Source organism: Bombyx mandarina, chromosome 13 (genome assembly GCF_030267445.1).
Source record: "Bombyx mandarina strain Sakado chromosome 13, ASM3026744v2".
Taxonomy (NCBI): Eukaryota; Metazoa; Arthropoda; class Insecta; order Lepidoptera; family Bombycidae; genus Bombyx; species Bombyx mandarina.
The window spans coordinates 5172778-5196797 of record NC_143220.1 but is presented as its reverse complement, the minus strand read 5'-3'; the positions used below and the strand labels follow the sequence as shown (position 1 = coordinate 5196797).

Below are 24020 nucleotides of genomic sequence, written 5' to 3'. Positions count from 1 at the left end.
CTATCTATCTTGTCCTACGTAATGCATTGATCGGTTGCTTCGATGTTTATACGATATATTCAGAAATACATACATCGATGTTTTTAAAACATCGATTTTTTCGCAATAACATGTTTAGGCCTAAAGAAAACTAGGTAAGTATAAGGAAAAATATGTAAAATCAATAAATGATAGGCGTGTTATATTGGCAGCACTGATTATAAAGTTTCGTGAAACGAAACGTCGTGAAGTCACTGCAGTCGTCAGTCAGTGTTGGTCATACTCATAGTTCACTCATCTCATCATTTACGTATTCGATGAATCGAATGAAAAGCATCAATATATACTCGATGCTGAAGTATTAGCAATACATCGCGTTTTTAAAATACATCGATGTATATCGTCCATCCCTACAGAACGGTAGTGCCGTGCGGGCTTGAAATATGTTCTGTAAATCTAGCTCAGATGTAGAAGGAAGGAAACATTCGGAGATCATTAAGCAGTGCGTAGTAGTGTGCAGTAGTGTGCAGTAGTGTGCAGTAGTGATGTGCGGGTACTGACTGCGTGGAGCTGGCGGGCAGCGGCTGCGGCTGCGGCTTGGGGCGGCACAGCGGCAGCGCGTGGTGCGCGGGGTGCGCGGGGGCGCGCGCGCGTCGCCAGCGCCGCAGCAGCACCAGCCCCGCGCCCGCCGCGCCCAGCGCGCCCACCGCGCCCGCAGACACGCCGTACGCGCTCCACTGCCGCCCGCCGCCGCTCGACTGCAATATAAACTATATTTAAATTCAAACATTCACAGACGTTTCTGAATTAGCTTGTTATTTTCCAAATAAATTCACATCAAACATAAATGTTATTAAACATTAATAAATTAGTACATAGATTATAATAAGGATGATTTAAATGAAAGAAACAGGTCTGCACTACCGAGCACCGAACTTCATCAAACTTCAACGGGTTTATTAACATCACTATACTTATTATACGTATATAGTTAAAAGCGTTATATACAGTCTCTGGTTTAAGTGAGGGGCGGGTGTATTCCATTCACCTGGTCGGTGTGTCCGTAGGCGCAGGCCGCGGGCGCCTCGTCCGAGCCGTCGGCGCACTGCGGCCGCCCGTCGCACACGAACCTCGCCGCGATGCACAGACCTTCGTCGCATCTGTAGTCGTTATAATTGGAGATATTTTAACAGTGGCAGGACAAACTGACCGGCTATTTCTGTCGCGATAATGCGTTTCATTTTTAACGACGGGACAGCAAATAATTTATAACATCGAGTATTAGACCTGATATCTATACTAATATTATAAAGAGGAAAGATTTGTTTGTTTGTTTATATTGAATAGGCAAGTTACTGAACCGATTTGAAAAATTTTTTCACTGTTTGAAATCTAAATTATTCCCGAGTAATATAATAGGCTATAATTTTTTTAAAAAAAAATAATAGTATCCTTACTAAAACTCCAATAATGTAACCCGAGGTGTAAAAAAATTACCTAACATATTCTTTACATCGCGTGCCCTGCGAAAACTATTCATGATAGAATAAAATAATGTATTACGATTTTGTAGAACACATTAATATTTACAAATAGTGTCGTGACAGCTATGTTTAACTATTATAGTTATGCCGCAATAAGTGTTATTTTATTTAAAAAAATAAAACAACGTCAAATATCGTTGAAATTTTTGTTAAAGACCCGAGCGGAGCCGGAGCGGTTCGCTTGTCTCAAATAATATGGCGGCACTCACCTCAGTAATGTCTATAGGATTCGGTAACCTCTTAACCCATTTAACAATAAACAAACAAATAACGTAAAGAGTTATGCATTGTAATCGGGTACAGTGCATTAGTTCGGTTGACCTGAAGGCGTCTGGCGGCGGCGGGTTGGCGCAGAGCGCGCCGGCCGCGCACGCCGACAGTGCGGGCGCGCACGAGCCGTCGGCGCAGCGCACGTCGCCGCCGCACGCGCCGCACTCCGCCTCGTCGCGCCCGTCCTCGCAGTCTTGTTGCCCGTCACATCTGTTTATGAGTTTACTTAGAGAATTTAAATTTAGAACAGAGCAGGAGGCCGCTAGGACCAAACGCTCGAATGACGATCGCGTACAAGGATACACAACGTGAGTAACCCGCTGAAGATCGCGAGGGACTTTTGGATGTGGGCAACGCAAAACCGGCCATTTTGACATAAAATATATTGAGGGAGCCCTGTTCAGCAGTGGGATACAATAACGGTGGTAAGTGACATGGTCGCTACACAAGGGGCTCGCGGGTTCGAATCCCGCCAAGGGAAGATATTTGTATGATAAATATAAATGTCTTTCCTAGGGTTATGGATGTATCTTAAATATATTATTATGTATGTGTATAATAAAAATCTTACATTTATTTCCGTTATCTGGTACCTGTAAGACAAGTTCTTTACGAACTTATCATGGGACCAATTAACGTGGCGTGATTGTTAGTACCAACGTACCAACATTTCGATCCTGAAAGAGCTCAACATCAAGGAGAGACTATCGTCAACAGTCCACATACGAATCCTCAAGTTCTTCGTGCACATCACTCGTAATGAGGACTCTATTGAGCGGTTGGTGGTGCAAGGGAAAGTCGAGGGCAAAAGATCCCGCGGACGATCTCCAACACGATGGACAGACCTCATAAAATCTGTGACTGACTCCAACATAAATGATTGCTCTCACTCTGCGAAACATCGTGCCACATGACGTCGGATCGCGAGAGCATCGGTATCGCAGGATCCGACTGATGCATGACTACGACCACTCTGTAAAGAGTGTACGAATAGGAAGAAGATTGTTAGTAAATATTTATTCTTATTAATAAAAAATTTAAAGAAAAAAAAACAATGTGTAATAGTGTGATACAAACTTCCATTCGACGGGCAGACACTGCGGGCGGGAGGCGTGCACGTCGCACAGCAGGTGCGAGGGCGGGCACACGGGCGGCGCCGCGGGACAGCGCACGCCGCAGCCGCACGCGCCGCCCGCGCCGCACGAGGCCGCGCCGCCGCACCGCCCGCCGCCCCAGCACGGGTGCGAGCGCTCCACCTGCGACACGCACATTATTATTATTTGTATACACTTTTTATACATATATTTAATGTAAAAGTAATATTATAATAAGCCACAAAACTATAAGACAATTATTTCCTATAATATACATTTAACACTCAACATGCCATAACGGGTCAAATGACCCATTTTGAACTTTTGTATTGAAAATGCACGTATCATCTTATTGATTTTGTACATTTGACTTCAAGACATTTTTTTACCAATCAATCTATTGTTATTATCCTTTTTTGTTTTGTTTTGTTTGTTACTGTGCTGTACTACTACTACCCGCTATGGTAGAAATAGGTACCGGTAAATGTTGGTATGATTAGTGTTAATATTTTCATCACTCTTTTCTTCTAGTTATTTATTCTATTGTCCAAGTAGAAACAAACATTAATTGAATTGAATGATAAAATGGATTATTACTTTAAATTTTTTATTATTTATTTTTTTATTGGCCATACAGCCATTCACAACTCATATTTGAGTCGTCTATTATCAAAGGTGGCAATCTGTGCATTTGGACAAATTTTTTTTATTGATATGTCAATACAGATTGATTTGAATATAATCGTCTCCTTCAAAGAATACGATTCAAAACCTGCATTAAATAAAGGTTAATAGTTAACCTGTTATTTATCTAAGATGTCGTTCCGAAGAGTTTTGTGACTGCCAATGGAATACAAAGTCAATAATTCGTTTTTCTGATTTACCAATCATTGTCCAAAAGTCAGATTGCCGGCTTTGATAATAGTCGACTCATTTACTTCCTTAGGGGTAAAATTTTGCTTCTTCCGTAGTAGATGCGCACAACCTAAACATCATTAACTGCCTAAATTGCGAAATAGAAACCCTGACGGTTAAGACACGAACCAATCAGTCTTATTAAATACAAATATTTTTATTTAAAATTTAATTATCTGAACGGAGTACGGTTTTTTATTGCTTAGACGGGTGGACGAGCTCACAACCCATCTGGTGTTAAAAGGTTACTGGAGCTCATAGACATCTAAATGCAGACAACCTTTGAGTTTGAGTTGTAAGGAATTATTATAGTTACAACGGCTGCCCCACACTTCAAACTGAAACGCATTACTGCTTCACCGCAGGAATAGGCAGGGTGGCGGTATGTACCCGTGCGGACTCAAAAGAGGTCCTACCACCAGTACAACTTAGTAATATTTGCAACAAAACTTTATTTAGTTTTAAGTTAAGTTGCAGACGGTAGTGGGTACCTTGTGCACGGCGACGAGGGCGAGCAGACGCACGAGGTGCGGGAGCGGGGTGGCGGGCGCGTCGCGGCGGTGCAGCGGCACCCGCGCCGCCCGCTCCCCTCCGCACACGTACACCCCGCCGCCCTGCGCCGCCAGCGCCCCCGCCCAGCCCCCCTGCCACACCACGCGTCTGTGGGCGCAATATGCGATATTATTAATCAAATATGTATCATAAGATGCCTAGTGTATTCTTGTTACTGGTTCTTGATCATCATAGAGTCCATTATGGTTGGCAATACCTTATTATTATTATCGGTTACCATTACCATTTTGTCAAATGGTAAATTCCATAGATAAATTTGTGTTTCTCAAGACTACTTCTCTTTTTTTCTCTACCTAAGCTGATAGCCTTGAGAGGCTATGTCAACGTAGCCGGGCGAGTAGGTAAGCTCACGGGGTTCAAACCAGGAGTATTGCTAACACTTGTCCTAGCAAGAGCAGTGCTTCGCAGAATCTAGCGCCGGATCGGAAACGCGACCCACTGAGAAGATCCGGCGAGAAACTCAGTGGGCTGTGTCTGCGGGTTAATTTACTCGTCGAGCCCTTCGTCGCAAGCGACAAGTTCGGCGAGGACGATGACCGGTGCTTGAAGTACCTAAAGGCATCGTTAATAGATTGAGAAGATTTGAAATGACGTGTTTAGAGCGACGTGGATGGTTTACCATTCGGTCCACGGGATCAGGTGTTTTAATTTGTACTTCGGTGGAAGCTTTATTTATCCCGAACCCCCGTGCGTAACAAACAGTATTGTTACACTAGTAAGAGTAACACTATCTATCACCAAATTGTCGAACGAATATCGAAGGATCTAGTAGCACCTAAAACGCTCGAGAAGTACAACGCCATCTATTATCAAATATCGGAAACACATATCGAAACTACTCGACCTGTCAGGAGTGTTCTCGATAATTCTAGGGATATCGTATCGACTATAAACGCCTTGCAGAGATGGCACGTAGTCAGTCAGTAATCGGAACTACTCGAAGCGAATTACGAATTGTAAAATGCTCTGTAAGTGTTCTAAGTGTTAAATAGGTTTTTAAGTTGTACTTCAATGGTTATTTATCCCGAACCCCAGCGCGTTACAAACAGTAGGGGGACCTTATTTTTATTGCTTAAGTGTGTGGACGAGCTCACAGCCACCTGGTGTTAAGCGGTTACTGGAGCCCATAGATATCTATAAGGTAAATGCGCCACCCACCTGAGCTATAAGTTCTAAGGTCCTCAGTATAGTTACCTGTTGGAGGAGTCTAGGTCGACGGCGTGCAGCTGCCTGCTGACGGCCCAGTAGACGGTGCCGGCGCTCTGGTCCAGCGCCAGCGCGGTCGCGTTGTCGGCGCGCGCCAGCTCCACGCGCCCGGTGCCGTCCACGTTCGCGCGCATTATGGCGCCCCGACCCACGTCGTTCCAGATCAGGTAGCTGTACAACAACAGGTCATTTTCTTCTTTTTTTACAATTTTTTTTGCTTAAATGGGTGGACGAACTTACAGCCCACCTGGTGTTAAATGGTTACTGGAGACCATAGACATCTTTGTTTATATAATATGAGCTTCTGTGATAATTTAAAATCAGGTGAACCATGAGCACGCCCATTTCTTTTATATATGAAAGGAATAACTAATTGCTAAGTTATATCTTGTTGTAATAGTACATAATGTACTAAGAGAGAAAAGTAGGACATTTCCTCTCGCGTGTGAAATTGCCAAAACGCAAACGCTGTGGCAAACACGCACGAAATGTCCCTTTTCTTCCTTTTTGCACAATGTACTATAATTTAATCAGATAGTAACTTACATAGTTGTGTGTGTGTGTGTGTGTGAGTGTGTGTGTGTGTGTGTGTGTGTGTGTGTGTGTGTGTGTGTGTGTGTGTGTGTGTGTGTGTGTGTGTGTGCGTGTGGTGTGTGAGCGTAAATGTGTATGTATACATGGTATATCATCATCATCTGTTCAGTTGTTAATTTTTTTCTGTATGCACCTGTTTTGAATTGCAATCCAGATTGTTATGTTAAACATTTAAACTTATAATTTCTATGGTTGTAATTTGTTTTGTGAATCAATGAAAAAAAAAAACAAAAAAAATCTTAATAACCTCACCGTTTAGTCTGATGGAAGGCCAGGTGCCTGGGCAGCATTCGGTCGCCCCTGACGATGACGCCGGTCGACGAGTTGTTGTCGATGGAGGTCGCGTTGATCGAGTCCCGGTCGGCGCACGTCCAGTACATCGTGCGGCCCAGCACGTCCAGCACCATGTGGTAGGGGCGCGAGAGGCCGGTGACCACGGCGGCCGAGTCCGCGACGGCAGACGTGCTCGAGTACGATATGGGCACGCGTCGGATCGAATGCGAATCGTCGTCCATCCAGTACAGTTGCCTGAAAACGTCAGTTTGTATTAGCTTTCGCGCTCGCGACGAGCAATGGATAGCAAAACACTAAGTGTTTTTTAGTTAGAGCATTACAGTTAAGTGGTTACCGGAGCCTATAGACATCTACAATGTATATGCCGTCACCCACCTTGAGACATGAGTTCTCAGGTCTCACTTTTAATAGTACAACGGCTGCCCCACCCTTCAAACCGAAACGCATTACCGATTTACGGCAGAAATAGGCAGGGCGGTGTTGCCTACCCGTGCGGGCTCACAAGACGTCCTACGACCAGTAACTACGCAAATTTGAAGTGGTCGTGGCCTAAAGGATAAGGCGTCCGGTGCATTCGTATCTAACGATGCACCGGTGTTCAAATCCCGCCGGCGGGTACCAATTTTTCTAATGAAATACGTACTTAATGTTCACGATTGATTTCCACGATGAAGGAATAACATCGTGTAATAAAAAACAAACCCACAAAATTAAAATTTGCGTAATTATTGGTGGTAGGACCTCTTGTGAATCCGCACGGGTAGGTACAACCACTCGGCCTATTTCTGCCGTGAAGCACTAATGCGTTTCGGTTTGAAGGGTGGGGCAGCCGTTGTAACTATACTGAGACCTTAGAACTTATATCTCAAGGTGGGTGGCGCATTTACGTTGTAGATGTCTATGGGCTCCAGTAACCACTTAACACCAGGTGGGCTGTGAGCTCGTCCACCCTTCTAAGCAATAAAAAAATAGTTCAACGATAGACTATGAAAAGTCTTGAAAATCCGTATCGGATGAAAACTCACTTCTCGACCGGGTCATACTCGATAGCGCGGACGTTCTTGAGGCCGGTGAGCGGTATGTAGGCGTCGTTGCACTCTCCGTTCGCGACCATTATCCGGCCGACGGCGTTCTTTTGAGCGAAAAGCAGAAACTCTTCGGGTTCTGGAATAATGTTACTTATTTTATAATCATAATAATAACTGGACATTTTGGCGGCAACGCGAGGAGTGAAGTTATGTGATTTGTTTTATTTTGTCTATTTAGTAAGTGTGTAATAACGGTGGTTTATTAACTGTTTAGTATCTGTGAAAGTGATGTGGGAAAATGAAACAAAGCCGCTAGACGTAGCTTCTCGGGATACTCCAAAAAGTCCACTGAAAAATCTCAGTAAATGATCACCATTTTACTGAGATTATAAAATATTTCATCCCATATCTCATCTCATCTCATTTCATTTAATTTCATCCCAGTTGACTAATGTCTCAAATTAATCATCTTCATTTCATTTCTATTCACTCCATATTATCATTTTCCATAAAAATAAGAATATAAATTAAAATAAGACTTGACTTAAAGGTCTTAGTTACCAGGTCATAAAATCCCTTAAAAAAAATAACTACGAACAAATCACGCACGGTCATCCCACATTAAGATTTCCTGTCTTATTGGTACCGGAGACTGATAAACATACTTACATATGCTTAAATATATACATATATAGATAATAGACATCCTAACAAAGAGCAAACAAACCAGCTCATCACACAATGTATGCCGGATGTGAAATGAATAAAATTAACAGTGGCTTGAATATTAGCTCTGGTAAATTTTCCTTACAAATATGTATTTTTAAATTGACTTGTAACACTAATGTTTAGTGTTCTATTTTAGTATCTACGAAATACGACATAAAATCTATTCTTTGTATTAACATTACAATAAGAGGGTAGAAGCAAAAAGACCCCGCGGCCGGTCACCAAGCGTTGATCGGATCAAGTAACCACGCTCATCGGAGCCTCTATTACAACCGCCCTGACGGAAGCCAAAAACCGAAGGAAAAGGAAGATAATTGGGCAAAGGGCCACAAAGGCCTTTCAAGGCCACGACCTTCGACAATGAAGTATAAAGAACAAAAAGAAAGAAAATAGAACATTGCAGATGTCAGATCTATCAATGTCAATCTACTCTGACGTTAACGCTGACGATAGGCAAAGGATTCCTCAGAATCAGGCCACATGTCGATGGAGTGGAGGACTTACCGGAACACGTGATGTTGTCCTTATTGAGGCGGTAGTGCGCCGGGCACGCGCACCGGTAGTCGGTGCGGACGTCCCCGGGGGTGGGCAGGCACAGGTGCGAGCAGCCCCCGTTGTCGACCCCGCATTGGTTGCTGCCCATGGACTTGGCGCGATGGTACAGCTTCAAATCCGATATGTAGTCCAAGTCCTTGCGTATTGATTTTCGATTTGAGCCGTCCGTTTTTCTCGCTTGCTGTATTTGGCCTGTGTGAAATTTCATTTGGATATTAAAGAACTATGCGTCGTAGTATATGGTATGTCGGCGCAACGTTACTATTGAGTTATCTAAAAATCGTTAAAGTTAACTGTTTCTTTAATGTTATATGCGTAAACAACTGTTTAAAACAGTATTTAAGATAATTCATGACTAAGCTACCTCCACTTTGTACTATAAATGCAAGTGACTATTGTCGCACAAAACATTCCGATTCGAGCAGCCGACTGAGGCGGAGCTCTCTGTTTATATCGTTGTACACTTGAAATTGAATTCATTGGAAAAGTGAGTCTTAATTACCGTCATTATGAAAGACAATGATGATGATGAAGAGAATGGCGTCAGCAAAGTAATCATTTTAAAGATATCATGGAACCAGCGTCTCCGTCATGTATACGAGTATTACAGTAAATATGTTTTAGTGCTTTTATGCCAAAATTGATTATGTTTCAACAAAATTTTGTAAATTGCATTCTATAAAGATATTATGCATTTTTTTAATGCATCATGAACCAAACGAACTTAAAGCACATCACATGCGGAGTGGTTACTAGAGCCTGTGAATGCCATAGGCATGAGTACAAAGTTCTGATTTCACTGTAAAACTGCTATTACCTACTCTACTCTCGTTAGGATTCGTGTTAGCAACGTCAGATTTGAGCCCCGTGAGCTCGCCTACTCGCCCGGTTACGCTGACATAGCCTCTCAAGGCTATCAGATTAGGTAGGAAAAAAAGTACACACTGACCAATAGATGGCGCTGAACTTAATTATCACCTCACCGGTATTCCAATCGCCCCAATACACCGAATCGTTGAACAGGGCCAGAGCGTAGGGCATGGGTATGTTGTCGGCCAAGGTCTGGCGGCCCGTGCCGTTGAGGAACGCGAACTCGACCACGGGCGGGTCGAGGGCCGCCCAGTAGATGGCGCGCCTCTCGTAGTCTATGGCGAGAGCGTGGACGCGCCCGACCTGCTCCATGAATACTGACACCGACGAGCCGTCCATTGCGGCGCGTTTGATGCTCTTCGAACCCAACTCTGACCAGTACATGTAGCTGAAACAATTTTATATAGCTAGTGGTCCCCTAGTAGTTGCGGGGGTAGGTACCACGATCCCGCCTATTTCTGCCGTGAAGCAGTAATGCGTTTCGGTTTGAAGGGTGGGGCAGCCGTTGTAACTATACTTGAGACCTTAGAACGTATATCTCAAGGTGGGTAGCGCATTTACGTTGTAGATGTCTATGGGCTCCAGCAACCACTTAACGCCAAGTGGGCTGTGAGCTCGTCAACAATAAAAAAAGTTGAAATTCGACTATAATTAATTGGAATTATTAGTTTGATCTTTACTGTGGTTATAATGTCAAAGAGTATAATCTCTAACAGATTTCGCCATGACTATACTATAGACAAATTATATTAAAGACAAACAATACTAATGTATTCTCAATTTGACCATACTTTAAACAATAACAAAAGTTTGACAATAAACAATTTTTGACATAATGTTTTTTTTGCGTAATTAAAAAAATATTAACATTCGCACTCCTTCTCTATATTCTCTAAGGTGTGGAAAAATTCATACTCCTCCGTCTGCGCAATTTTCATAAAAAGTTGTACAAAGTTTTTGCTTCACGTGTTAATATATAGATATTTTAGCACTCATTAACGCGAGGAGCGAAGTTATACAAATTGTTCCACTATGTTCTTTTAGCTTCAAGTTTAAATGTGGATGGCGGTGGTTTATTGACTGTTTAACACTTGTGGAAGTGCACGAGTTGGAAAAATGTAACTAAGCCGCTGGACATAGCTTCAAGGGGTCTTCCAAAAACTATAGTGTAAAGTTTCAAGTAAATAACAAGCATTTTACTGAAACTGTATTTCATTTAATTTCTTCTCAGTTGATTAAAGTCTCGTATTCATTTTTCAGATATAGCAGAATATAAAAAAAATATTAGACTCAGCTTAAAAGTCTCATTTCCAGGCCATAAAATATTTAAAAAAAACTCAAAGCCATCCTATAAATAAATCGTTCGCCATAATGTTATACGATTTATAACGATCACGAATTTTTGTGTTCTGTAAGGTGTTTCAAATGGATGACCGTGTTTGGTATGCTATTGAGATTACGGCATCGGCGGCGCGTTCACTTCTTAATGTCTATGGTCTCCTATAAGATAGTATGATAAGGCTCGTGGTAAAAATCACAAACCGAAAAAAAAGCTCCTAGATATCGTTCAATGGCTTCCGTTGAAAAGACCATTATAACTTTAGTAATTTCTCACCATTTAGTAATTAGGTTATGTTTTACATCATTAATTTTTTCGGTTTGAAGGCTTATCACTAAACATATATTAGAACGATAAATTTGGCTGAATGGCCTATGACCCTTTTGCCTATCCAAGTGGACGAACAAAACAAAGTTTTCGCCAGAATACATGAAAATCTTACCCTTTCTTAGGGTCGAGCACTATGCTCTTTGGTTTCTTCAAGCCCTGCCATATGATGGCCCTTCGACTGGAGCCGTCGAGCCTGGATACCTCGATGCGCTGCGTTGTCGTGTCGGTCCAGTAAATGTTCTGTCCCGACCAATCTATCGCTAAGCCTGAGAAATGAATTTTGAGTAATATATCAGTTTATTAACACACCAGCCTTCTTTTTATTTATTGCAGAAATGGGTGGACGAGCTCACAGCCCACCTGGTGTTTGTAAAGTGGTTACTGGAACCCATAGACATCTATAACGTAAATGCCGCCACCCACCCCTAGATATAAGTTCTAAGATCTCAGTATGGTTAGAATGGCTGCATGACCCTTCAAACCGAAACACATTACTGCTTCTCGGCAGAAATAGGCAGGGTGGTGGAACCTATACGTGCGGACTCACAAGAGGTCCTTCTATCTATCGCTAGCTCTTATCGCTACATGCGAATGCACCGGACGTCTTATCCTTTAGGCCACGACGACTTTCTGAGGAGTCGTCACTTGTCAAAAGCCAGTACAGTACTTTAATCAGAAACTGAAGAATTGTATAGAGATGATCCGTCATTCCTTCATACGCCCTACCACTTATCATTGATAACTCTTAATCAGTTTACAAAGAGCATTCAGTGATGTTTCACCGACATGGCAATTGACCTTTTACTTATGGTGATTACATATTAGTGACTGAATGAATAAAGCACATACCTTCAACGAGTCCCAGCCACTCCACGATCTTCTCCACGGCGGAACCGTTAACGGAGCACCGGTTTATTGTTTTGGTCTTACTGTCCGACCAGTACAGCTTCGAACCTGACACGTACAGAGCTAGAGCGCTGTAACAAAACCAGTTCTATGGTTAGTTCACAGCTCGTGGCTCCGGTCTGGTGTAACCACTTAACACCAGGTGGGCTGTGAGATCGTCTACCCATCTAAGCAATAAAAAAAAATCAATGCGGCTGCAACCACAGGGACCGTTTGGTTATTACTATAAATTGAAGTACTAGTTAATTTGGTTTTATTCCTCAGGTTAGAGCCCCGTTAACTCACCTACTCGTTCTGCGAATCTAGTATAACCTCTCTAGGTTACTAGAATGGATAGAATTTTTTGTTTTTCTGAGTTTGCAATTTTACAATCGGGAGGAAATGTCCAACTTTTCTCCCTTGGTGCACAATGTACTATTGTTTTATGTACTGACCTGACTTCCTTTAAATCTTTAATAGGTATCACAGCGTCATTGTACTCTTTCTTGATGCTCAGACGACCGATTATGTTCTTCCGGCTGTAAACTAAGAACGCTTCCGGCTCGACGCACGTTTTTTTGTCGGCGGTTAGTTCTAGACCTGGAAATATTTCGTTTCTGATTATAGTTAGATTATAGTTATACCTCTTATTCTAATTAAAATAGGCTTCAGTCTAATATATTACGATGGCAGCAGAATTCAAACCATGATCTCCAGTTTCTAAGGACTTAACACGAAGAGGGCCCTGAAATTGTCTATCCGTCTACATAAAAAAAACTCTGAGAAACGAAGAAGTAGTGGCTAGAAACGTTAATCACATATCGAGGTTACAGGACTATTACACGATTAGAGATAATTCGGTTTGTAATTTGAAGAAAAGAGTTAACTGCCCCAATCCATCCAGCTCAACAATTCGTACTACCAGAACAACCGTCGACACATAGTCAAACCCACGACGTCGCGCAAAATGTCGCGGGTTCGTTGACGAAGATCAGTTAGTACTTCCAAAACTTTCACACCTATACCGCGTTTAACAACTTCATGTCCTTTTATACACCTCCCGACTTCCTTCCCGAGTCGACAGTAATATTTACTTATATTGATTGACAATATTGATAATATCTATTATACTTATATATATTTTTATATGTATACATTTATGTATACGTACGATTATTTGTATCTATAAATATTATGAATGTTATATATATACGCATATGTTTAAGTAATATCACCTTCACACTACACCTACCAAGGTTCATCTCTGCACCCCCCTAAGGTCAGAGAACGCCTATGGTGATAAGTCCGCCTTTATACCGTCTAGTATATAAAGTTATAAATAAATAAAATAAAAGACAGTTCCGACAATGATTACAAAATACACGTGTCTACTAATGGCGTTGTGGATGTCTGTCAGTTTTATTTTTGAGTGTCATACCTAAAGGACATCCGCATATGTAGTCATCGGGTCTGTTGAAGCAAAGATGTGAGCATCCTCCGTTGTCGTCGGCGCAAGGATTCCAGCCAAGTGGCGCCCCCAAGCGGAACGCCTTGACACCCATCATATTGGCCATTTGTTCTACCACCGGCTGTCTGTCTAAGCCTAGGAAAAAAAACCTAATTAAGATTTTGAAAAAAATATAAGAATAAATTACTTTGTATTGTCTATAGTATTGACTTCACAAGTCAATAAATAGTGAGTAAAAACTAGAAACAAGCATTTATAATACATATATGCCATATGCATAAGCTTTGCACAACTTTAGTAATAGATATTTTACAAATTTTATTTAGGCTTTATGTATTGCATTATTTACCTACCTCTTTAAAAATATAATTAAGAGTGTGTTTGTATAAAACCTAAGCAAATGACTAAAGCTATGTACATAGTTTGTGAATGCTTCATGTATTCATGTGGAAATACACATGCACTTAAATCATATACCATTATCAATACAGAAGATATTAGGACTTTTTTTGGCAATTAAAAATCTTTATGGTTTTTTTTCCCTAAAGTATCTTGTTTTTAATGAACATTCACACCCGATAATACCATTAGTTTAAGATAATTACAAAATTATGTATAATACTCGGCAAACTTCTTGAGTATTAGTTGACGTAGTGGGGGTAAGTTCGCGCATCGTACAATTACGTACAAAAATGTTATTAAGTTATTAAAAACAACATAATATGTATTTATTTATATATTTATTAGTACATGAACAAAAAATACAGGTTAATAATTGTAGTAATTTAATCTAGGGTTAAAATAGATATTCCTTCCATTAGGTCAAAACTAGAGCTGGTGCCAGGTCTTGGATCAGCTGAAGCTGAGCTGGTATTTGTAATTGTTTTTTCGCTATCATAATCATGACCATCATCATCATCACTACTTTCTTCATCCGTGTCGCAATCATCGTCAGCAAAAATTACAAACTCATCAGTGACTAAATCTACCACATGATCACTTTTTACATACTCCGCCTCAATCTCTTTTATCTTTTGACATAATCTACCCCATTCCGGAGCACCCATCGCCGCGACCTTTTCCTTCACTAGCACTATTACTTTGCCAGTGCTCCAGTTGACATTTTTGCTACTGACATACCCTTTAATAGCTGCCCAAGCCATTTCAATTGGGTTGAGGTCTGGATGGTATGGAGGTAAGCGAAGCACTGAATGGTTGTGGTTTGATAAAATTTTATCAATGCTGTATGTTTTGTGTTGTTCCTTATGTGCTTTAATCAAGCTAAAAAGCTGGGGTTTCAACATGTTTTCATCGTATGGAATTTCTTTTTCTTGTAACCATTTCTTCATATAGACTTTTTTGGCATTGGCAGTTGGGGCGGGGTCAGACTGTTTATTGTGATATGACGCATTGTCGACTACTACAACGGAATTTGGTGGCAGATTTGGTAGCAACTGACAACGCAGCCATTTTTCGTAGTTCAAATAGTTCATGTTATCGTGGTAGTCACCAGATTTTGTGCCAGCTTTAAACAAAAGAAGGGCATTGGGAACAAATCCATCTTCGGAGCCAGCATGCACTATTACTACACGCTGTCCTTTCGAAATAACCCACAGTTGATCCATCTGACCACGACATACCACTTGCATGTGATGAGTCGACATAGGACTCATCGGTGTACACTATCAGTCTTCCTTCTTGCCTATATTTAATTATTTTTTGGAGATATTCGATCCTTAGTAGTCGAATATTACTTTTTTCAATTAATAGCTTCCGATTATTTTCTGTTCTTTTCCATCTGAAGCCTAGCTCTTTCATAATTCGTCGTAAACTTCGTTCCGAGCCATTAAAATTTATATCTTCTTTCAATTTTTTACGAAGTCTTTCGACGGTAGGAAGTTCGCTGTTTGTTATGTGATAATTATGAATACATCTTTTTATTGCAGATTGGTCGAAACTATCAATTCCGGTAACTTTGTTCTTCCCTGATCTTTTTTTACCTGGAGTACGAAACACAGCGAGCAAGTTAGAGCCCTTCGCTTCATTAATAATACGCCTAACAGTACTGACTGATGTTTTTGTTGCCTCTGAAGTCTCTTTTACCGTTTCCATATCATTATTTCCCTGCTTTTTAAGAAAGCAATATACGTCGTACACCATTTTTCTAGCTTGTCTTTTTAATACTACACCAGTTTGACGTGGCATAGTATATTTTTTATAAAAAATCAAGAAACACTCAACAAATAGCAATAACAACAAAATCAACAAACAATAATAATTATAACAAATAACTTCAACGATTAATATTAATAGACTTTTCACTGTACGCAAGCGTGCTTTTGGGAGCAAGCGGAACGAAGGCGCGGTGCGGGACGCAAGGTTCGACTGATCTACCAGATTCTACCAATAACGCGCTCGATACGATTTCCCCTGCCGTCGCGCCTCACCCTCACCACCAAAGTGATCTAAAATTCGGTTCTGCGCAGTCAAGGTCATTTGCTCACGAAGTTTGCCGGTTACTATACCTGTATTTTTATTGATCCTGTCGAGCGTGCGTTTCTGCATGTCGGTCCAGTACAAGTAGTCGTCAAGTAGCGTGAGTCCAAATATATGTATGATGTCGTTGCTGTGTAACTCCTTCCTCTCCGTCCCGTCCATGTTGCATACCTGGAGATCGTTTTGATGTAGTACAGTGTTGCCCAAAGTTTTCCGAACTGGTTAATTTTTTTTTGTTTAAATAACTTGCACTTTTCAAATGCTTCCAATAACTCTGTTCGGAACGTTGTCGCTATGGCAGCTTTCAAGGGAGAATTTTGAGAACTAGTTTCTCTGATCCAGCACATAAAACCGAACAAGACAGACCAAGATATTCATAATGTGCCCAAAATAGTAAACTGTCATCTACAGGAGAAATTAGAAACTAATTACAAGCCATCTAGTGGCCGACGCCCGTAAACAGAATGTGTTTAAGAGAAACAACCTAGCTCGCTTTCTCCCTCTCTTCGAGGTCTAGTGGATCGCGAGACGCTCTGTCGATTTTCTCACTCTCGCACGTCCTAAATTGTATTTTTTTTCTCTAGCCGTAACGAATCTGTGACGAGTTAAATATTACCCTCAAGACGCCTAAATAGGTTTCACTTCAAAATGTCAACATAATCATGTGTTTTAAGCTTCGCACTATTGAAGCCACGTTATGTTTATTCTAATTACAGGTAAAGAACATTTTTAAATATTTACTTGTATGATAGTAACGAATGCATTAATGTCAACGATAAGATGCTCGGGAAAGAGATTCTCTTGAACAGGGCAACTATACTAATTTTATTTTCCTAACTAATAAGGTAGGAAATAAATAAATAAATATGTGGTGTCTGCGGATTATCAGCTTGTGCTTATTGAAAAATAAAACAATTTTCACACAAACCTCGATCTTGTGCGTCCTAGCGTCGCCCCAATAGAGTTTATTATTGACTGTGTCTAGGGCGATGCTGTTAGGCCAGGTCAGCTTCTCGGAGATGAGCAAGACTCTGCCGCTGCCGTCCAAATTGGCTCGTTCTATCTTCGGTTTCTTTTCGTTCCAATCTGACCAGAACATCCAGCCGGCCGTCAGGTGCAACGCGATCGCACGCGGATCGTACAATTCCGTGTGGATTATGACCTTGAAAGTATTATTTATTAATTAATAATATTATAAAGAGGAAAGATTTGTTTGTTTGTTTGTATTGAATATGCTCCGAAACTACTGAACCGATTTGAAAAATTCTTTTACTGCTTGGAAGCTACACTATTCCCGAGTGACATAGGTTATAATGTTTTTTGAAAAAAATTAGGGACCCTTACTAAAACTTCAATAATGTAACCCAAGGTGTAAAAAAATTACCTAAAATATTCTTTAGATCGTGTGCCCTGCGAAAACTATTTATAATAGACGCGACAGCATAATAATATGTCTAACTATTGTAATAATGCCGCAAAAAGTGTTCTTTTATTTTAAAAAATAAAACAACGTCAAAAATCGTTGAAATTTTTGTTAAAGATCCGAGCGAAGCCGGAATGGGCCGCTAGTTGTAAATCATAATGAATGAATGAATGAATGAAAATTATTTATTGCACAAAATATTGTACAAAGGCGAACTTAACGCCATGCAGGCATTCTCTTCCAGTTAACCCTCGTTGATGAAGTGAAAGTTCAAGAAGTGCATAGCTGTGATGAAGTAAATTTTTTTTATTGCTTAGGTGGGTGGACGATCTCACAGCCCACCTGGTATTAAGTGGTTACCGGAGCCCATAGACATCTACGACTTGAATGCGACACTCACCTTGAGATATTAGTTCTAAGGTCTCAGTATAGTTACAACGGCTACATCACCCTTCAAACCGAAACGCATTGCTGCTTCACGGCAGAAATAGGCGGGTGGTGGTACCTACCAGTAAATAGCTGTCTTACTACTTATTTACTAAATTTACTGATGGTAGGATCTCTTGTGAGTCCGCACGGGTTTCGGTTTGAAGGGTGGGGCAGCCGTCGTAACTATACTGAGACCTTAGAACTTATATCTCAAGGTGGGTGGAGCATTTACGTCGTAGATATCTATGGGCTCCAGTAACCACTTAACACCTGGTGGACTGTGAGCTCGCCCACCCACCTACGCAATAAAAAAAAATTTACTCACCCTCTTACCCTCTTACGGCCCTCCTATAGCCCCAGTTTAATATCTCACCTTTTCGTAGCTGCCGTCGAGTCTGGCGACGTTGATCGTGTCCATGACCGGGTCGGTCCAGTAAATCTTCCTGGACAAGGGGTCGATGGCTATGCTGTCCGGCACCCCGCTGCTGCGCACCACGACGGACTGGTCGCTCCCGTCGAGGCGCGCTTTCGATATCGTTTTCGCCTGAAATTAAGACATTAGCAGTTGTTTATTGGTTGCGGTTATACTATACTGTGGCTCGACAGAAAATGTGCAGTCTCACAAATCAACTGTTAACACAATACTTTTATTTATGATCTTAATTATCCCACCATTAAAATACCCTTCAATTTTATAATAAGTATTTAAAAATGAAATGTTTTTTTTTAGATATTTCATGGCCCATGTCCTTTACTAGTGAAACTATTCGCGTGACATCTATCGCACCTGGATCGTACTAAGAAAGTGGGCAGCGGTCAGCTAACAGTATGCATGGGCTTGGCTTTGCCCCTGGCATTGCTGACACCCATGAGCGACGGTAACGACTTACCAACAGGTGGGCCGTATGCTCGTCTGCCTACAAGGACTACAAAAAAAACATACTTCCTTGGATTTTCAACAAGTGTACAACAGTTTTTTATATTTTTTATATTATCAAAATTTTTTCCGCTATCTAAAACAAATTCTTGATATATATACAAATATAACATAGTGCATACCAAACCATCAGCCCAGTAAATATATTCTGTTTTAGGGTCGAAGTCAACAGTCAGCGTTCGCTTCAAATCCTTCAAAGGCAACGTATATGGAGTGAAATCTGGCGAGTCCAGCGATATCTTGGATATCGTGGAGCGCTGGGCGACCACCAGCAGCATCTGGGGGCTGTCGTAACAGGTCGTGCTGCTATTTTCTCTCAGCTTCACGCCCGTTGGGCACGCGCAATTGTAACCTGAAATAATACTGCTGTATTAAAATTTACTATTGTAACTATTGCCATTACTTTAAGTGGAGATAAGAGTGGCATATGCAACTTTAGTTCCTTAAAGTCTAATCTTCTACGAACTAACAAACAACAAGCATAAGTCAAAATCTATACGAGAAATCTTTTTTCCGGAAAATTAAAGCACGTTTGTTCCAAACATGTGAAGCAGTGAGTCCTTCAGTAATGTTCATAATGTTTATCACAAGACTCGTATGATAAGCATCATAAAATCCCCGAGGATGTGAGTTTCATCTGCCAGATCTGACATAATCCTCGTTTCTTAGAAAATTGAACTTATACTACTACATAGTTAGGCTTACTGTCCCTTAGGAAACAAACACACCTAAAGACCACGCATTAAAGATAAAAAAATACCATGAACTCACGAACGAGCTAACCAATAAACTAACCATGCATCTAGCATGGTTAGTTTATATGGTGTTAAAGCGGGATCGAGAGGTATACCAGCGAAATCTCTCTATAACCTACTAAAAGACTTAAGCTTGTCGAGAAGATCCATAAGCTCCATGAGCATATGTCCAAAGCTAAGAGGTTCATATCAAAATTGTCTGGACAGGGTGAGCAATACAGAGAACAAAGGTGAGCATAATGGCATTGATCGTTGTTTAGATAGGCCCCTTAGTTTGTTTCTGGTAAAATTGTAAAGTCATCTTACCTGGGGGATCAGGTGATAAAAGGCACAAGTGTGAACAACCACCATTATTCATTTTACACGGATAATCTTCAGCCAGTATCATTTGTCTACTTTCATCATACACTTTGATGTCTGCAGGAACGGGATGGGATTTTATCAACTCTTTTATTTTAGGACCGTTAGCTGCTATATCCCAAGTATAAATAGACCTAAAAACAGCAATAAATAAGTAGCAGTAATACACTCAATTATATAGTATTACCGTAGTAAAAGAATGTTTCAATAGTATTTTTGTGGATAACTAATCCTGCTTGTAATTTAAGGGGGATCCCTCAGGAAAATCGACAGTGAAACGAAGTTAAGGTGTGTGCACACAGCGGAAGCTCGCTGAAAACTTGTGGCAGTTAAACAAGTAAAATTGATAGGCTGTGCAATGGCAGGAGAGTTTTCATATATCCCTTGTTTTATGCCAGTTCAAACACTTGTAATTATGACCCAATGCTACAAATAGAGATGTTTCTTATTGTTATTGATTGTTTAGTTTTTTTACATAAAAAAAAAGCATCACTGATTTTCAAGATAGCTAAAGAAAGGATAACAGTAACAACAAAAAATACACTAACAACAAACTAACCAATTTTGCCAATCGGTCCAATACAATTTATCATTAGCAAAAGTCAAAGCAAAAGGATAAACCAATCCACCCTTGACAACCCTTTTACGTTTTTCACCATTAAAATCTATGACGTCTACAAAATGGAGTTTGGCATCGACCCAATATATTAGGCTATTGTCGTAATCCACTGTTATTCCATTGGGCCAGAATACGTTGTCTCTGACTATAACTTTGCGCGTGGCTGGATCACCATTCATACCCGCCCTTTCTATTTTTGGTATTTCACCCCAATCAGTCCAGAACATTAATCTGAAACATTTATTAACATATACTTAATTTGTGTAGTTATCAATCGTTTTATTTATTGATAGTCTTTGAGTTTATTGGCTTTGCTGAGAAGGTTCCTAGCAAACTACCATCAAGACACAATGGACAAGCCCCATGTCTGCTCAATGCTTATCAACATGTGTGTATTTCATGCATTTGGTAAAACTATAGTATAATTACTATGCTAACTACAATCACTATACTATGTTGATACAAAAGATAAGATGAACTGTAGATATATGTGCAGTAAAGATCTTCAGTAACTTAACTCTGGATTAGCCATTAACTAATTGATCAAACAACATGAAGCATGTTTACCTATGAAATCAAAGGAAAACTCTTATAAACAATATTTATCTTAGCATGAGCCAATTCCTGAGCTTCAAATGACACAGTAATTTATAATAGCAATAATATAAGTTACAATAAGGTCAAATTTTATCAGAAGTTTATTTGTTATAATTGCAGTTATCAATTGCAATGGTAAACATTAGCACACATTAGCATTTTCCCAAATTATGAAATGTTGTGACTGTACTGATGACAATAAAACTTATTTATGTTTATACCTATATCTTTGTATACATGTTTGATTAAGCTCTCTTCTTGAAACTAATATTATATTCAGAGGTGAAAGATATTTAAAAATTATATATTTCCTATATTTTGTTCTTTTTACTATTCCTGAAGTTGGTACTATTATAGTTACCATTTACATATGTATTTACTATGTATACTAATACTAAAAAATGTAATTGAACTCATGTCTTTTATGCAGAATATCAAAATGAAATGTAGCAATATCTCACCCATCCTTTGGAACAACAGCGATAGCTCGAGCCAAATCAACCTCAGACCAAAATAGAACCTTCCTATATTTTTGTACTATACTAATAACTTCGATTTTGTTTGTTTCTCCATCTGTCCAGTACAACTTGTCTGTGTACCAATCTATGGCTATACCAGTTGGAGTCACTAGGCCTTCTGATACTATTTTAAACTAAAAAAAAGAATTAAAGTTTTTTCATTACTATTAATATTGTGTACTCATTATGAACAAAATATTTTATCACTTAAATAATAATTTTCAAGTTTTTTTTTTATATTGGCCTTTTAGGCAAACAAGCGTATGGCCCACCTGATGGTGAGTAGTTACCGTCACCCACGAACTTTAGCAATGCCAGGGGCAGAGCTAAGTCACTGCCTGTATTTTTGTTGAGGATACATTCTGATTCACAGGAACACATATACTATTAATATAGATAAATTGTTTGAAATGAAGGATACTCCCACAACAATCACAGAAATAGCCAATAACTTGTTTATGTAGAAAAAAACCATTTTCTTTGTTTTTGTCACCTTTTTTATTTTTTTATTTATTAGTGATAGTGAGATTTAGGTCTTCCTTTTTTCCAATTAACAAAAGAGAATATAAAAGCCATTAAAAAAATGTATTTAAATGTCAGTAATAATGGTGGAATTTAAATAGTTTGACAAACATTCATTCGGTGAATTGAACAGTTTAGTAAATATTTGCTATCTACATATCATCTGCCCTGCATTACTATTTTCTATTATAGAAAATCTATACAAATTGAAGTGACCTCACCTTTTCACCTGTATAAGTTTCATTATAATTCATACACTGTATAAGTTCGGGCTTCTGATCAGACCAGCATATTAAATTCTTTCTATAATGGAAGTCGACCGCTGTGCCTTGCTCCAAGTCCTTAGCGATTGTAGTGATTTTAGTTAATCTCGATGTATTTACCATACGTATATCTAAAGCAGTCGAATAAAGGAGTATAGGATTGCTAGGTGTGGTATGGTGACCTGAAAAATATTAATGCACATTTTTGTCTGTGACCATTGTATTTGTATTGTATTTATTTGTTATATCTTATTTTGTTGTGCAATAAAGCTGACTTTTTGAAACTTCGTGAACTTAAAATTGAGTATTCAGAGTAAAACTGTTTTGACCGATTAATTTTTTAGGCTTGGAGGTTTTTATTTATTAAGTAAAACATTTCATATTTGTGCCAATACTAACCTTTCAACTGTAAAAACATCAACAAACAAAACACATGAACGACTTTCTGAATGATTTTGTCCGCGTAAAGTATTCTCCGACGCTTTGTCATATTGCAAACAAATGAAAATCAACGAATAAATGACGATAATTTATTGTTTATTTTTTTAAACACAACTAATGTCACAATCACAAATATTAACGTTGTACTAAGGCACTATGGTGAACGTATTAACTTCATTTTGTAAAAGTTTCGTCGTCCTGAAATAGACGAAATTCTTTTATTCACATGTTTCTAAGAATTCTGGAGTTCTTCAACTATTTTACGTAAATAAATGCCGATAGGTAGGTAGGTGAGTTCGTTTCGTTCCACAGAGAACTCAAATTACAACAGATTATACACAAATTTTGACAATCAAATTTTAGGCTGCTGCTTATTGCATGCTAAAACTAAGATTCAATGGCCTAAAGTTTGTAAAATAGCAAAAAATAGCCTAAAGAGGCTTGTTGAAATAATAGTTTTTTTCCGGTAATCAACAAGTGAGAACAGGTACCCCCTATTCCCACTTAACTTCGGATCCTCTTTTTAGGGTTCAACTTCATAGATGTACCGCTGCAAACTTCTAATACAGTATAGGTGGTAGAAGGTGGCAGCCGATATTCCGAACAGTGTTCAGTATTGGTACAACGTCGTCTTAAAGACGTGGTGCTCCAGGGGATGGAATTGTTTATTCCCTCCTCTGAAGTGCCCGTTGGGGGTCGCAGCAGACCCTGGTATAACAATGCCAGCAGGGATGCTGCACACCTCAGGCGGTCCGCATACGTGGCATGGGATAATGCCAGGAGACGTCGGGATCCTAATATCTCAGGGGAAAGGCGGAAATATAACGCCGCTTCCAGGTCCTACAAGAAGGTAATTGCCAAGGCGAAGTCGGAGCACGTTGCTAGAGTTGGCGAGCGATTGAAGAGCTATCCCTCCGGGAGCCGTGCGTTTTGGTCGCTCGCCAAAGCTGCAGAAGGAAACTTTTGCAGGTCTAGTCTCCCACCACT

The 24020-nt window shown here is 40.0% G+C and overlaps 2 protein-coding genes across 2 annotated transcripts in view; both read right to left on the bottom strand.

Moving 5' to 3' along the window:
• The window catches only part of arr (low-density lipoprotein receptor-related protein 6), a 28663-nt gene extending 5326 nt beyond the window's left edge, over window positions 1–23337 (bottom strand). Inside the window, exons 1-23 of the mRNA XM_089732432.1 lie at window positions 22992–23337; window positions 22551–22774; window positions 21751–21941; window positions 20633–20923; window positions 20020–20207; window positions 19081–19310; window positions 18395–18565; window positions 17098–17331; window positions 16199–16340; window positions 13644–13808; window positions 12661–12805; window positions 12170–12297; window positions 11433–11586; window positions 9765–10039; window positions 8731–8973; window positions 7495–7633; window positions 6428–6703; window positions 5570–5752; window positions 4294–4462; window positions 2871–3049; window positions 1845–2003; window positions 1028–1139; window positions 541–737 (exon numbers count right to left, since the gene is read on the bottom strand). Coding sequence (XP_089588558.1) covers window positions 541–737; window positions 1028–1139; window positions 1845–2003; window positions 2871–3049; window positions 4294–4462; window positions 5570–5752; window positions 6428–6703; window positions 7495–7633; window positions 8731–8973; window positions 9765–10039; window positions 11433–11586; window positions 12170–12297; window positions 12661–12805; window positions 13644–13808; window positions 16199–16340; window positions 17098–17331; window positions 18395–18565; window positions 19081–19310; window positions 20020–20207; window positions 20633–20923; window positions 21751–21941; window positions 22551–22774; window positions 22992–23082 — 4286 coding nt within the window. The 5' untranslated portion in view covers window positions 23083–23337. The remainder of the gene's footprint in view (window positions 1–540; window positions 738–1027; window positions 1140–1844; window positions 2004–2870; window positions 3050–4293; window positions 4463–5569; window positions 5753–6427; window positions 6704–7494; window positions 7634–8730; window positions 8974–9764; window positions 10040–11432; window positions 11587–12169; window positions 12298–12660; window positions 12806–13643; window positions 13809–16198; window positions 16341–17097; window positions 17332–18394; window positions 18566–19080; window positions 19311–20019; window positions 20208–20632; window positions 20924–21750; window positions 21942–22550; window positions 22775–22991) is intronic.
• Window positions 14304–15380, bottom strand: LOC149501600 (uncharacterized). Its single transcript, XM_089732433.1, has one exon. The coding sequence runs from the start codon at window positions 15344–15346 to the stop codon at window positions 14459–14461; it is 888 nt and encodes a 295-aa protein (XP_089588559.1). The 5' UTR covers window positions 15347–15380; the 3' UTR covers window positions 14304–14458.
• Window positions 23338–24020: the final 683 nt, after the last annotated feature.